The 16,614-nt window shown below is 31.6% G+C and overlaps 1 protein-coding gene across 4 annotated transcripts in view; it reads left to right on the plus strand.

Annotated features, from left to right (window-relative positions):
- Positions 1-15,602, plus strand: part of LOC127720692 (uncharacterized) — a 41,998-nt gene extending 26,396 nt beyond the window's left edge. For 3 of the 4 annotated variants that reach the window (XM_052227411.1, XM_052227410.1, XM_052227412.1), the window contains 10 exons: positions 1,957-2,052; positions 2,587-2,886; positions 3,317-4,036; positions 7,113-7,175; positions 7,766-8,071; positions 8,469-9,125; positions 10,098-10,178; positions 13,323-13,631; positions 14,199-14,381; positions 14,761-15,602. In XM_052227411.1, the coding sequence (XP_052083371.1) occupies positions 1,957-2,052; positions 2,587-2,886; positions 3,317-4,036; positions 7,113-7,175; positions 7,766-8,071; positions 8,469-9,125; positions 10,098-10,178; positions 13,323-13,631; positions 14,199-14,381; positions 14,761-15,533 (3,488 nt within the window). In that variant the 3' untranslated portion in view covers positions 15,534-15,602. The remainder of the gene's footprint in view (positions 1-1,956; positions 2,053-2,586; positions 2,887-3,316; positions 4,037-7,112; positions 7,176-7,765; positions 8,072-8,468; positions 9,126-10,097; positions 10,179-13,322; positions 13,632-14,198; positions 14,382-14,760) is intronic. The other variant, XM_052227413.1, reaches the window with a different exon arrangement.
- The last annotated feature ends 1,012 nt before the right edge of the window (positions 15,603-16,614 follow it).

Below are 16,614 nucleotides of genomic sequence, written 5' to 3' on the forward strand. Positions count from 1 at the left end.
TTTTGATATGTTTACTTTACAAACAAATTTAAGATGTGTTTATAACTTATCTTTACTTCATCTAGTTAAAATAAAGATGATTGTTTTCATTTTTACATTTTAAATTTCTAAAACACTGTATAAATAATATTGATTTTAGTGAAAACTTAACATTATTACTAAAGCCCTCAGCTCGATGTCGGAGACGTGGGTTGATATCAGGGAAGATTTAGAAATGCCCGATAATGCCAGCAATGCAAAATCTGGAGTTCCAGACAAACATGTACTGATTCATGATATTATTTGTACCTCAGAAAAAGAATGTCGTAAAGTTGTTTTGATCATTTTTGATATACAATTGTAGAATGTTTGCAATATTGCTCTCGTTAAACAATATTCTAAATAGAATAAAATTTTCAAGTATTTTACATGTGGCCCTTTGGTATCGGTTCACAAGTAATTCGGTAAGTATGAATAAGGCTAGTGTGGATTGACGTTATTTTTTTCTAGATAGAAGTGCTTGATCAAAGTGTTTTTTTCATGTTTGAATCAAGTTTGGACTGAACGTTTCATTTGAATTGACTTTTCGACGACCTTTACAATTTCTTCTTTTTTAATGTCCTGATGTAACTCGTTTCAGGTTATAATATAATTTGTCTTCTAAAGGTAGATGTCGGAAAATTTATGCCTCGAGTCAAAATAATAAGTCTGTGGCCAATTAGCACAGCAAGTTTAAAAGGATTTACAAAATATATTAATCTAGAATCTGTACATCATATTAATACCAATGGTTTTCTTGATCAATGAGTTAAATTAGAAAAAAACGACTATTAGACCGTTAGTTTTCTCAATTGAAATGTTTCATTTTTTATAGCCGACTATACGGTATGGGATTTTCTCATTGTTGAAGGCCGAACCCTTGCCTATATTTGCTTACATTCACTTCATTTGAATTTTGGTGTAAAGTTGTCTTATTCTCAATCATACCACATCTCCTTATTTTTATATGATAATGTGGGTTAAAACTGAAATCGTTGGAACAAATCTATTCATATTAATAAAACTGTTATTCTAGTATGGGATTTTTAGCTTTAGGTAGCATGGACAAGCAGCTATTTGTATCAGACATAAATATTGACGGTATTCTGAATGTACTTTGTTGCAATTATCATTCGCAAATAATCTAGATGTTTTCATTTTCAGTAGTTAAATATCAGTACAATAATGAATTTGACATGGCATTTACAGCGTCAAAAACAGTTTTCCTGTTATTTTTTACATCTAAAAGTATCTCCATGTTTTAAAAAGTAAAATAAAAAAATACCGAACTCCAAGGAAAATTCAAATCAGAAATGGCAAAATCAAAAGCTCAAACTCATCAAACGAATGGAAAACAACTATCATATTCCTGACTTGGTACAGGCATTTCCTTGTGTAGAAAATGGTGGATCAAACCTGGTTTTATAGCTAGCTAAACCTCTCACTTGTATGACAGTCGTATAAAATTCTATTATATTGACAACAATGTGTGAACAAAACAAACAGACATAATAGGTAAAAATGTCAAAAATAGGGGTACAGCAGTCAACATCGTGTTATAATCTAAATCACTATAAAAACAAACAAATATTTCAACAAAGAAAAACAAAATGGCATATAGACAAAGCACATCAGCAAAAAATGAAAGACAAGAATAAAAAAAATGACCACAGCACAACAACACATTGGCGGAATGCATAAGTTCCGAGCCACGCCAAAAGGATATTACCAAAAATGGACTAAATAGTAAAGGTTAATAATTTACAAAGACAAAGAAAAGAACACAATAACACGTAAAGATTCAAATATTACTGAATGCTATCAATTGTTGAATATTAAGTTCATTCTTGACAATATTCATCGATTGAGGGCAAAGAAACTATGTTATAAATGTAAACTTGTGTTTATGATAATAACGATAATAATTCGATTTTGCAGATAGAATGTACTCAAAGTGTGAGACTAATGGCGTATTTATCCGGCTTTATCGTGGTAAACAGATCAATGAATATCTATCAGAAGTTTTACATGGAGGTATATTTTAATCACAGGAAGTGTTTTAAGGAAAAAGGGACCAATGTCATAGTTTCTCTCTCTCTAAAAATGACAAAGCATAAGATGCAAAATCAAGTTAACGTAAACAAAAACAAAAAATGAACAAAAAGGTAAAAGAAACAGGAAAAAGTTCAGAATTAACAAAGCAAACAACCAGCTATATGAGACGAAGATCCCCAAAACGTAGTTGACTTTAGAGGTCCGGCAGATTAAGCATTTAAAGTTCCAAATGTTTGACATAGCGTACTACACGTGATAAATTACTCATTTCTATAAATAACTTTAAATGGAAAAGTTATATGCAATAACTGACATAGTTTTAATCACAATTTGAATGATACTCATGAAACAACCGTTAACATAACACAGTAAAAGAATACTACGACTCCTTATCTGTTTGAGAAATGTTTCGTTCCATCACATTTTGAAAAAACAAACTGAACAATTGAAGAAAACTTCTCTCAAGCTTACCATTGCTATTGTTTTTGTCAGTGGTTACTTTTTTAAATGTAGATGGGAGACCAAAGACCTTAAATATAACAGCAAAGATAGTAGGAATGGAACAGACAACAGCAAAAGAAATTGTGAAGTACTTAAATGAAACATGTCGTCAGATGAATGGTAAATTCAGACAGAGTGACATAGTACTGTCCAATGAATCAAGCGATGAAACAGAACGTTTATTTTGCAGAGCTGTCAATATAGCATTCAAGAAGTTCTTTACTGATTTCAAATACAGAACTCATTTAAAGTTGTCAACGGAACGGCGCTTAATAGTAGACGTTCTACTCTTTCCTGCTAGTAACTCTGAAGGTATCCTAGTTGAATGAACAATTATGTAATTCTAATGATATCCCTCAAACAACAGATAACATTTTCAAAACGTTTGACAAAATCGTAATGGTCCGCACAAATTCAAATTTTAATAGTAAATCAAAGTCAAGTATAAAAATACTGGTAAATTGTTAACTGAATTGAAGACTATTATCCTGTGATCGGTCTAGAGAAGTAGAATATTGACGGTTGTGTTGCACTTTGTGTTGAATTTACTACACCAATTAAGTTGTTGTATTTTAATTTAAAAATTCGTTTTTGGTCTTTTTTCTTTTTTTGCCATTGCATTGTCAGTTTATTTTCGACTTGTTTGAATGTCCCATTGGTATCTTTCGCCTTAAATAGATTGTATTGCTCGTGATAACACCTAGTACAGATTTTAAATCGCATTATTTTCTCTTCTTTCCAGAGACTGTTACTAGTGAACATTGCACTGCTTTGAAGCTAAATGTCGAACTCAATACGACAGGAATTACAGAAGATAGTGACGTTTTTGATGCAACTCTAATGTTCAAAAAGTCAGACGACGAACAAAGCATCTCAATATGCCTACATATCCCAGTGAAAGTTTTTGATTTGCAGGAAATGATGAACAGGAAACGTTATGCTAGGATGTCATTCATTGCTATCGACAAATTCACAGATATTTTGAAAAATATTGCAGATAAAACCCACGTTGAACCAACGGCGGTATACAGTATTCTCACACATTCCAAAGTTCATCTGACTCCTGAAGAAAAGGAAACGTCAGAAACCTTAAAGACGGACGGATATAGAAAATGTGGTCATGATCTTCTTATAAAGATTTTAAGAAAAATTCTTCCTCCTACAAAGCAAGGTTGCAGACTTACACCACACACATCTGATATTTCAGTCAGCGATGATGTTGAACGTATTGGATTGATCAGGGATCGCATATTTCAAAGAATTAATCCTGAGATATCAGAAGAAGAGGAAAAAGAAATTCTAAAAGAAGTATTAGAAGTAGTGAGGCGCATGGATGTGACTTTCAAAAAAGACAAGAAGAGCAGTTATAATAGGATGATCATTCGACTTTCTGGAAGGATAATGAGCAAGGTCTTAGAGGATAATTATGTTATGGCTGGGTTAAAAGTAGAAGAACTACAATGTAAATATATATTTTACAGTTCTTTTCTGTAAAGAAGATATTTTTGATAAACTTGGATTAAATGCTCGGTTTCGAACACCATTTCTATTTTATATTCCATGTAAGACAATATTTGCCTGCCAATACAGTGAAGGCTGGGAATTTGAACATAGGTTTACAGTGAACTGCAACTGCAAAGAAAAATTGAAAGTCTGAATAACAGAACTGGGATAAAATAAAAATATAACTACTTTTGGTATCTGTTATTGGTCCGAGTACACAGTTATCGTCCTTTGATTTTCGTTGTCCACGAATAAAGTCCCTAGTGTGGACAGTGTGTTGCTTGCCAATTTTTTTAGTACCCCTTCCAAATGTATTTCTTCATGTTTTATGCCTCAAATAGCAAGTAGGGGGATGAAATTACACTGTAAAAGAATTTGGGTCATGAATTGTAAAGTAAAGTAGTGATTTGGTCCAGCTGAAAAAGGTTAAAAATTAGCACTTCGGAAGCTGTCAAAAGATTTCAAGACCCCCTTAACATAGAATTGTCCATATTTTGAGTTAGAGCCGATGAAGTTTTCTATAATTTTGATATAATTTGTCCCAAAAGTAGTACAACACACTGTAAAAATATTATTGAGAAAGCGCAGGTGGGATTTTTTTTATTTTCATTTATTGTCTAAAAGAAATGCACTACGAAATAACTGTGTACTCGGACCTAAGAGGCGAAATCAGTAAATATAGAATCTGTACTTTGGCAACTTCCCTGAATGATATAATGGTGTCAATTTGTCAAATAGCATGAAACTAAAGGATTTAAACTTTTATTTGATAGAAATTCTGCAAAAAATACCCATTTTGGCATTATATGGTCAAAATAAGCATTTCAAAGCTTTTTCAATTTTGATGCATAAGTGGCATTCTGACTTTCTATGTGACAAGTTTTTCTGTGTCAATATTTGTGTTTCTATGCTTTAACCCAGTTGTATTACTCATTTGTGAACTCTGAATCTACAGAAAATAAGATTATCTCAGACAATATGTGCAAAATGTGTTGTATAAATGACCCTCGTCTAACGGCCTGTTTGGATCATGTTAAATGTGAGGACCTTGGTACATAAAAGTTGAAGTCCATAATAAAGATTTCACTAAATTTGCATTAAAAGCACTTCACAATGTCTTTTGTACCTGTTTCATTTCACATAGTATCTTTCTTTTCCTATATTAAATAGCAAGTGGTTCAAATATAAGCCTGTTGAGGCTAAAATTGCATGCAAGTTTTTCACTAAAAAGTGAAAAATCTTTGTATCAGACTATACTGTCTGCAAAAAAAGTTGAATGCAAGAGTCCTTTTATGCTCAGATTTATTGTATCATGTAACCTGAGTATAGAAATTATAAAAAAGACACAAATTTTTATTTCCTATAGCTTCAGTATGCATTTTTAAATGTAAATATGTGCTACGGCCTAAATTGACCCTAAATTATTTTCAGTCTTACTTGGCTTAAGACCCTTTTATACTAATATAGTATGCTATTTGTAATTTTTCTTTCCATTTAAAGTACATTTAATACATATGCAAGGATTATTTATAACCAAAAAACTCCACAAATTTAAAATTGCTGGAAAATAATACATCTTCAAGTAAGGCCCCCCTTCATTGGAAAACCTCCATTTTTTGGCACAGGCTCATATAAATTTGACTTTTAAATAATTGTGATAAGTCTGATAAATCAAATGAGTATTCTATTGCTTTAAATACATAATATGTCATATATTAAGGCATTTAAAATGTATTTTTTTGCAATATTTTAATTTTTAAAGCCCCAAATGTTGATAGTTGAAATTTTTCAATTTTAACGTCAAAATTTAACACGCGAAGTTGAATATAGAATTTATCATATTGTCTATAATATATATCCTATTGCCATGAAACTTTGTCAGCAGTCTCATAATTTATTAAGCTTTGGTCATACCAAGTTTTATTAAGATTGGTCAGATTTTTCTATCCTATTAGGTCCGAGTACACAGTTATCGTCCTTTGATTTTCGTTGTCCACGAATAAAGTCCCTAGTGTGGACAGTGTGTTGCTTGCCAATTTTTTTAGTACCCCTTCCAAATGTATTTCTTCATGTTTTATGCCTCAAATAGCAAGTAGGGGGATGAAATTACACTGTAAAAAAAATTGGGTCATGAATTGTAAAGTAAAGTAGTGATTTGGTCCAGCTGAAAAAGGTTAAAAATTAGCACTTCGGAAGCTGTCAAAAGATTTCAAGACCCCCTTAACATAGAATTGTCCATATTTTGAGTTAGAGCCGATGAAGTTTTCTATAATTTTGATATAATTTGTCCCAAAAGTAGTACAACACACTGTAAAAATATTATTGAGAAAGCGCAGGTGGGATTTTTTTTATTTTCATTTATTGTCTAAAAGAAATGCACTACGAAATAACTGTGTACTCGGACCTATTGTCAAGTATTTTGCAAAATCATTGTCTTGAAACTTATCCTATGAGTAGAAGTGACAAAGCCCGGATATGCCGTTAGAAAATTGTGCGTGAAATCTCATTCTGCTTGGTTATAATTTACTACAAAACTTTACTGTGCTTTAAAACTTTTGTTTAAGATTTATTATACTAAATCTATAGTTCCTCATCCGTTAATATTATTGCAAGTGTGCTAGAAAGATGTTTTTAATTTCAAGTGTTTATCCTACTTTTAATATATTGAGTGATTTTAAATTTTCAACCGGTTGCCGGTGATTAACCTAGTTAAACTAGAAACACATGTCTACCAACTAAATTAAGCATGCATTCATTCATATACGAACCCATATGCTTTATGGTACTTATAATATTGTGAATAAAGAATAAAGAATTTGATTTATATTTTCGCTTATTCCTAATAGCTTTTTAAAATTCCTTTAGAAACACCTGATATGTATTCAATCCAACATTATGTTTACTTACGCAAAAACACCTCTTTGAAAATATCTTTCGAGAATCATAGTTTTTCTTTTAAATTCGTCCCCTACAGAGCCTAAGACGGTTAAATTGATTAATGTTTTGCTTTGATTTAGTCTGGTTTTATTTTACAGGTAAAACATCACAACACGGAAATAATGTGATTATTCGACTATATTGTGGCAGCCAGTTTTCAGGTACATATATATATATATATAAACAAAATATGCATTGTCCACACAAACTCTGCATCTTTTCTTGCCTTTTTAATTACTCTATTGGATAAAAACACTCATACATACATACATACGGCGTGCGAGCATGGGATTAATCTTTCAACAGTTCAATCCAAGTCATGGATAAATCATGAACACTATACATAATACAGCTGACTGTCTGTATGTTGATCGATCGATGGATGCCACCAGTTGAGAAGGGACTACTTACCCTTCAACGTCACCGGGGTTCACTCGGCTTTTATTAGGGTTCGTGTAGATCAATCTCTTGTTTTCTGCGTGATGTTTTGAGGACTGCTGTTCGTCTTCTCATACGTTTTGCTTCGCTTTCTGGTTTTTGATTGCCCTACTAGTATCTGGCTTCTCTGGGTTTTCTGTACGACTACAGTTAAAATGCTCTTAAAACGGTCAACCCCCTGCCACGAAAAAAGGCTTATGATGAACAAAAAAAAATCGATATAATTATTTTTTAAAATCAAATGATGCTTAATAGATATTTTTTACATGTGGAACCTATATGTTTAATTTACTCAATTTATTTTGACGTGTAGGGATGGAATCGAATAATATCAACGTAACTGGGAAGATAGTAGGATTAGAAGAGGCAAAAGCTAAGGAAATAACCCAGTACATAAATGAAAATTGTCATGAAATGAATAAACCATTCCTGAAGGGTGAAAAAGAAGCATACATCGCACAATTAAGTTATGTTACAAGAGAAGATTTGCAATTCCAAGCTATCAAAACGTTCATTAGTCAATTTTTCAACACATTTACATACAGATCTTACTTGCCGTTGTCAACAGACAATCCCACAAATATAGATGTCTTACTTTACCCAGCCAGTACATATACAGGTATATCTTACCAGTAATTATTATTTTTTTCATTATATTCAAACAATAGAAGTTCACAAAAATATCATTAAGAGCTTTATTTATTCTCGTAGTAGTCGGCGGTATTCCATTGAAGTCATAAACACATAATAAATTATATACTTAACCAAACATTACCATTAATCATCTGAAGTTTGCAACACACTCATGAAAAATAGAGTCTTAGGTATAAGGTATTTTACTTGAGTCCATGTTACAAATTCAAAATAATCTTGGATTTTCCAATGCAAATTTCTATCATGTTTTATACAGCTATCGCGGAATGAAACTATTGAACTGATCCTTTTGCAAATCCACCACTTGAACGCAAAAACACAAAATATGTATTTTATTGGAAGTTATGAAGCATATTTTGTAGATGACCAAAATGACGATTCATTCAAGTTAAATCTTGGACTGAACATGGCTGAAATTATAGTTGATAGAAATGTTTTAGAGGCAACTCTAAAATTTGTGGAAATAAATATGTATTTTATTGGAAGTTATGAAGCATATTTTGTAGATGACCAAAATGACGATTCATTCAAGTTAAATCTTGAACTGAACATGGCTGAAATTATAGTTGATAGAAATGTTTTAGAGGCAACTCTAAAATTTGTGGAAATAAATGAAACATCAAATAGAATGAACATCTGCTTAAGGTTACCAATTATAGCAATGGACACGTCGAAAAGGCTGAACAGGAAACGTTATGCTAGAATGTCATATATTGCTATCGAATTATTTACAAATATATTGGAACATGCTGCTCAAATGGAAGTGCCATCTGAAATCCAGTCCATAAGATTGATCAGAAATCACGTATTTCAAAGAACAGAAGCCGAGATAGCAGAATTAGAAGAAAAGGAACTATTTCTGCAAATATTGAAAGTTGTTGAACGTTTGGACAATTCTTTTCAAAACAGTCAGGAAAATTCCTATAAGGAGAAGATTGTTCTGTTATCACAGACATACTTGAATCAAGATTTGGAGATCGAATTCGTGAAGAAAGGGCTAGAAATTAATGCATTACATTGTAAGTATTTGATTTATATATTATTAATTTGTGTCTTGACAAAAGTTTTTGAAATTCATTTCGGTCTCTTCTGTCTCTGTGATCATTATTCATTAGAACTGAATCTTATTTCTTCAATAATAAAAACCCATAGAATCGTCCAGTTATTTTCATTTGACATAAGTGTTTTGTAAGGTCATAAAACTTAATTTTCTACATTTTAGACTTTTTAGAATAAATTTATCACCCTTCTCTAGAAACAATTCTATATAAAAGATAATCAAACTCAAATCGTCGTTTGGCAGAACACAATAAGGTTATATGCCTCACTGTTCCAAAAAAAAAAAAAACAGTTAACCCCCAAAATGCTTCCACCGTATTACAAATGTGATTTATTTGGAATTTCGTCAGTCACCAAATTATTAAACTCTTCCTTGTCATTGTCTTTGAATACTCTCTTTTGTTCAATTTGTGATTCTTAATTAAATCCTTTTAATCTTCAAAATTCTTTTCGAACTCATTAAGGAAAACTAAATCAGGTACGTTCTTTTAGGAAAACATTTAGTATGCCCTCTCTTTTTCTCTCGATTTCCGGAAAGAGGGATAAAGATTGCATGAAAGCCAAAAGGAATTGGTAAAAAAGTATAACAAAAATACCGAACTCCAAGGCAAATTCAAAAAGGGGAAGTCCATAAAAACTGACAAAATCGAACGCTATCAATCAACAGAACAAGTGAAAAACAACTGCCATATTCCTGACTTGGAACAGGCATTTTCTGCACACAACCACTGTTTGTTAGCTTTATGTATTCATTGGTACAAATTGGTTTGCCTAATATGTTATTTATAATAGGTTTCCTTATCATAATGGTGTATATTTTATGAAAATCGTATGATCCAATATGATAGACATTATAATTACCAATTCGTTATTCATATTCAGTTAAATAATTTTGCATGTTTTTCGTGTATTGTATTTTTATATCTATGCAGGTAAAATGATAACAAAGACAACAAACGTGAACATCCGACTTTATTGTGGTAAACAGTTTTATGCTTATGTTAAACAAGCAGGTATGTTATAACCACAGGCTTTTTTTTAATAGGAAACAAAATATTTCAAGATCTATCTATTCGAACACGGTATGACAAAACCTGTTGTTAATGTTTACATTACATCTGACATTGATGAAAGCAGAAACGTAAAAAATCACCAGATCGACGACAAATGAATTGCATGATTTGCTGTAGTGAGTTCATTTTTATCTGCTTTATTTAACTCCTTTCTTTGTTAAGTTGTTTCGTTTCATTGTAGAGATTTCCATAAAATGACATACGTACGTAACTCGACATACGGGCCTAATGGGACTGGTTATTGCCAACATTGAACTTGATTAAATACGTCGCTCAAGTTTAAACAAATTATTCCAAGATTCTTAAAATCATGTTCTGGAATTTTCGTCTATATAAGATAATTTTACCATGATGAAAAATGAGAGAAATCATGCATTTTTATTTATCACGTGATTCTCTAGATTCCCACCTTAACATAAATTCACGTATAACTACACGTATCCCTTAACTATCATACGATCGATTAGAGTTATCTTTCATGGTTTGATTATTAGGAAGATAATTTTCTGACAATTTCAGAAATGTCAGAATCAGCGTTTGTCAAAAATATCGCTTCCATTTGATTTCTAAATAAAAGTATTTTCTTTTTATCATAAAACGTATAGAGAAAAAAATCCCTATTAGGTTATATACTAAAAGGTGTGCTCGATTAAGCGTTGTTCTGTGTTGTTTTGTTTAACGGGAATGCTATACGAGTCCAAATACAAAAGACATGTCCAGGCAAAATATTTTATATCCCTTGATGTATATTAACTTATAGTATTTTATCCATTTTATTAATAAAACAATTGGGGTCACAGAATTTGATTTTACTGCATAAATCATTGAAGTGAACGTGTTTGGTAAGAAACATAGAAAACATAAGATTATAAGATTTCGTTAAAAAAAGTGTTTTGATCAGGACCTGTCTGTAACTGAATACTTAGAACTAAACTATGAACTAGCAGTTTCATTGAAATGTATGGATTTAATGCACATTGGAAAATATTATGATTTCATGATGAAATTCCACAAATCTGGATTTTTCATAGACAGTATCTATGTGCTAGTATGTGACAAATCAAGAGTATCGACGCCTGAACTCCCTCTCCTTTGGGGAATGGATGGTTCGTTCAGCGTTGCTGGATGTACCAGTATGTATTCTATATAAGATCCTATGCAACAGTATAACCCATGCGTAAAAGGGTGGTCCGTTTGGTTGTCTTAGATGTATAAATACACAGCCACGTTCAGTTGAAATGGGGACGTTCAATCAAATAAAGAGAAAGTGCAATTATTAGATCTACACGTTACAGAAAAAATAAAACAGGGATCCATAAGGGACTGATACGAGACTGGCTAACATGCTCTCATTTTCAAGTTGCAGTTGAAATTCATGCTGCTGTCCTGGTCGACCCAGTCTACATATTATTGAGTTATTTTGTTTTACTTTTCCTGAATATGCATGTAGTTTTTGTCACTTGATGTCAGGCAACAGCAATCAATCAATCAATCAAACCTGTTTGAAATTCGATTTTTTGTATTGCATTTGTAAAAGCTGAAAACTATTTTGCGATTCTGATTTGCTATTAACCGTCAACTACCTATTGGCATTGCGGTCTTTTAACCAAGTTGAGGCTTTGACTGCCAAGATTCAAATCTTTTGCCTCATTAGAAATAAAATTCAAGTTACGCTACTGTCGATGCTAGCACGTTACCACAAGAACAAAGAGGTGGTTATGAATATGCAAGATACACATATACATATACATGTATATTCAAACCCTTTTAAACAAATATACGTGGCCTTGATACACCATGCCTCTCATATTATCACATTTCCATGTTCAGTGAACCACTTAATCCAGGCCAAACTTGAATTTAGTATATAATTTTAAAAGTTTTATATTTGGAATGGGACAATCGAACGAATGGACGCACAGACTAGAAAATAGAATATCCCCTTGCTATCATAAGTTGATCATAAAAATAAAAGGATCATCCTTCTTAACAAAACTGAAATCAAATATTCCATGTAGGTCCGTTTTTCATACGTATTAGCACAAGTTAAACGCCAAACATTTCATAAAAACAATTTTTGAGCAACGACTTTAAACGCATACATGTGTACAGACTTTTCATAGAACACTTGCATCATTATAATTAAAGACAAGAATTTAAAAAAATAACTGATTGAATTTAGGGAAGTGTAATCATATTTTTTTCCTTGAAGATGCAATCCTAATAAATTCTAATTGAAAATATTCTACGGAAAGATGAAAAATTGTTATGTACTAGATGCATTATTGGTCTCAATTTCTACCTCTCACAAAAGTATCTTGAAATTGATTATAGAAGTGTGCTTTAAAGAATAAGACGTATAAACCTTTTACAGTCCGGCGTGTTTGAAACTCCTGATTAAACCGTAAAATTTAATATAAATAAAAAAATTAGAATATCATCTCCCTTCCGATTTCATTATTTTTATTTTTTCAAGCTAAGTTTTGATTTAGTAGTTTTAATAATTCAACCTTTGAGAATAAAATATATGGGTCAAGTGAATGACGAAGCAATGATCGGTGCATTTGATTACCGGTAACTGGAATAATTATTCGCTTAAAAGTTGTTTTCAAAAAAATTATCCCGAATTAAATAACAAAATATATAAAGAAGTAAAATAGCAGATTGGGGTAATTTTTAAATAGCATCTTTTCCAACATGTATGTGTATTCAACGAGCTAAATATCCATGCAGTCTATGCTCCCCTCCGTCATGATTCAATGCAATAGGCCGAGATACGTTCAGATAGGTTGGTTATGTCGTGTAATGTCATTTTATTGGAAATCTCTACTAAATCATTACCACATTTAGTTTGATTGATTTTACTGTATGTTAATACAAACTATTTATCTGTATTTAGAGGTATAAATGTATATGTATTAAGTTTTTGGAAAAGTACAAAACTATGTTTTACACAAATTCAAGACTGTTGAAATGTCTCTATTTGGAAACATTTCGTAAAGTTTTTGTATGGTCCTATTTATTATGGTTGAATAATAAAACAAAATCAAGTTATTTATCAAATATATAACTTTTCCTTTGAAGATTTTGAATCAATGAGCCTCAACCTGACAGCCAAGATAGTAGGAATAGAAAATTCAGGAACGGAGGAAATCGTCAAGTACCTTAAGAGTACATGTAGTGAAATAGATGGTGCATTCCTGAAAGGAAAAAAGGAGGGACGCATTGTTCTTGCTGTTAAACAACATGTCAATGGAATGGAAGATTTGGTTTTAACAGCAAGTAAGATGCTTTTAAAGCGGCTTTTAATTGCGTTCAGGTCTCATTTGCAGTGTGCAACTGTGAAAACAACATGTGTAGATGTGTTAGTCTTTCCTGAGAGTACCATAACAGGTAATAATATTAAAAAATATATAAAATATCCATATCAAATGTTGTACTCGTGGAAAATATATATTATGTTCTACCAATTACTTTGAAAATTGAAAATAATAAACTTGTTTGACTACATAGATGGTTTTTGTTCGAGGTCATGATAATCTGAATAAATTCAAAATTAATATATGGTGGGTGAACATAATAAAAATTTCATTTTCTGAAAGGTTTATTCCCTTTTAGAAAGCAGTCTCACCGACATTATTCCGTGTCTTTATTCATATGGTTCGTTCCACTTTAAATAAGTTTTGCATACTTTTTAAGCCTTTGATATCTCAAAGAGAGCAAGAAATGAAAAAAAACGACCAAAAGACAAATAACAGTATACAAAGCACATCACAGAAAACTCAAAGGCTGTTGTTGATAGTTAAAGCTTTAGATGCTTATGTTCTTGTACTGTTTCTTCGGTTAACAACCTTCCGTTTGTTATCTATTACTTCTTTCTTCAACAATTAATGAATAATTTTGTAAGAAATGTTCTGTCTGTAAGACGTGATACGTTTATTTCTCATTGATTTCTTCTAGATGACAGTCATGGCAGCAACAACGATGGAGAATTGAAATTAAATCTTAGGTTGTTTACGTCCAGGATTACAGAAGAAAATGAAGTTTGTACAGCAACTGTAAATTTCATTAAAAAGAAAACATCCTCGCCTAAAGACTACCATGAAACTGATATCCACCTGAAATTGCCAATTAACACAAAAGGTATTACTAACATCCAAATACAATTTCTGATAATGTTTAATAAGATATGTTGACTGAAGAAAATTATTCATAAGCGTTGATCGCAAACAGATTGGTTAACAACTTAACAGTATTGTCTGAATTAATTTTTCATTCTAAACAAATAAAAAAAAAATGCTATGTTAATATTTCATTTAATTTTAATTTTAAATCCCAACAAGTAAACTAATGGTTGTTATGAATGCTCCTGTTTTAGTTCTAGTTTTGAACCTTTCAGTCACTTTGTGCAATAATGTCTATTACATACGTGTGGTTCAAATGAAACTTGTCAATATATCGCTTTTGCAAGTACATTGTATTTTTAAAGAAAATAATTAATCACATACATTGTATTTTAAAGCAATTGAATCCAGTGCTTCATGTTCTTTCACCATTCGAAAGGAAGTGCTTCGCTTCAAACCTTTGTCGGTAAATATACAGGATTGTGTTATGATTGGCAAACTAATAGTTCTTGTCGACAACTTGAATGGCCGTTTGATAATAAAGAATATAGCAGATGACTCAACTCGATTCCAGCGGTTGTCTGTTTTCCCATGGGGAATAACTAAGATTGAGAATTATACTGTCGGAATTTCTTATCCTTCCGAAAAATGCATAAAGATAATTGATTTAGAAAAGGGTACCACATGCCAAATTATTAAAGTTTCAGCACCATGCTATGGTATATCAAGTGTAGATGGAATGATGTTTGCTATTTGTGATAACTACATTAAGAAGATAAGTCTAGACAAAACAGTTAACTGCGATCTAAACAGCCATTCTATCTTCTGTGATTTGCCGGCGTTGGAAGTTTACTATTTGACCGTCAGCACAGAAAAGTTACTATTTTCAGCTGATGATTCAGTATACTGCTACGATATAAACGGTGTATTTCAATGGATTTACAAAATGAAGATTCCGAAAAATATAACGACTGATGAGGACGGTAATGTCTTCGTTGCAGATGCTGGATCCAACGTCATAGTACGTTGTGATGGAAAACGTGCTGAAAATCTTTTGACAAAATCGGACGGTCTGAATTTCCCAACTGGAGTTCATTACGACAAACAGGGGAAATGCTTACTTGTTTGTAACTTTTCAAACGGAAGAGCATTCCTGTTTGATAGAAATTGACAGCGAAGCTTAAGTACTAGATTATTTATTTTTTCACAATACCACAAGATGAAATATATCTGCTACATTGTAACAAATAATTGGTTTAATTTGTATCATTTCTACTTCCCAGCTTAGAAGGAGGCGGAATACGGCTTTACATCTATCCGTCAGTCCAATGAAATTTTGGTCAAACTTTTCTTATGAATAACAATTTAAAGCGTCCTGAAATTTCAAAGTCAAGCCTCATTTGAGCATTTTATAACTATTTGTTATAGTGTGTGATGTCTTTTCAAATTCATCGCTCAACAACTTCCTGTTCAAAAATTTACTGATATTTTCATATATTAAAAATCGTCGTATTTTTCTCTGTTATTCCAAATCTGGGCTTTCTAAAATTTAGAATCAACCTTCATGTTAAACTTTTTTTATACATTCATTGTTTATCAACTTCTTATGCATTGCTAATCAACTTTCCATACATTGTTCATCAACTTTCAGTGTCACGTATCTGTATCTGTCTAACTTCTGCCAATAAAGGCACACCTCCACTAATTGGGAGTAATGGAATTGCTTATCCTCCACCAATAATCAGTTTAATTTGTACATTTAATATTTAACAAAAAAAAAATCTTTTCTATTATCCTCCACCAATAAAAGGTAAAAGTTTATGTACAACACACTGTATCCACTAGATGTCTCTTTAGTGGGATATAGTTATTTACACTTTAACCTTAAGCAGGGGTATAATTTAAAGTGTAGAGAGATAAAAAAAGACTAAACAGTCTTATATAACTAATTAGTATACCGTAAAATAAAATAAAGATAAAAGTTCCTTCATAATATAAGTTCCAAATGGAAAAAGTATTCTGGAATATTATTTCCACTGGAATAACTATTACAATATACGTTCCTAACGGAATAAATGGTATAGAATATTTTTTGCAACAGGAACAGATGTTATTACATTGTTTATAACAAAGTTTCTAGTGGAACATCTGTTAGGTGGAAGATATATACGTTCACACCAATTTACGGAGTATGTAAAAGGGGGTATCATTTGTGAGCAATAGCTCACAGATCAAGTAAGTATTAATTTGAA

The sequence above is a fragment of the Mytilus californianus genome, unplaced genomic scaffold (assembly GCF_021869535.1).
Source record: "Mytilus californianus isolate M0D057914Y unplaced genomic scaffold, xbMytCali1.0.p SCAF_11, whole genome shotgun sequence".
Lineage (NCBI taxonomy): Eukaryota > Metazoa > Mollusca > Bivalvia > Mytilida > Mytilidae > Mytilus > Mytilus californianus.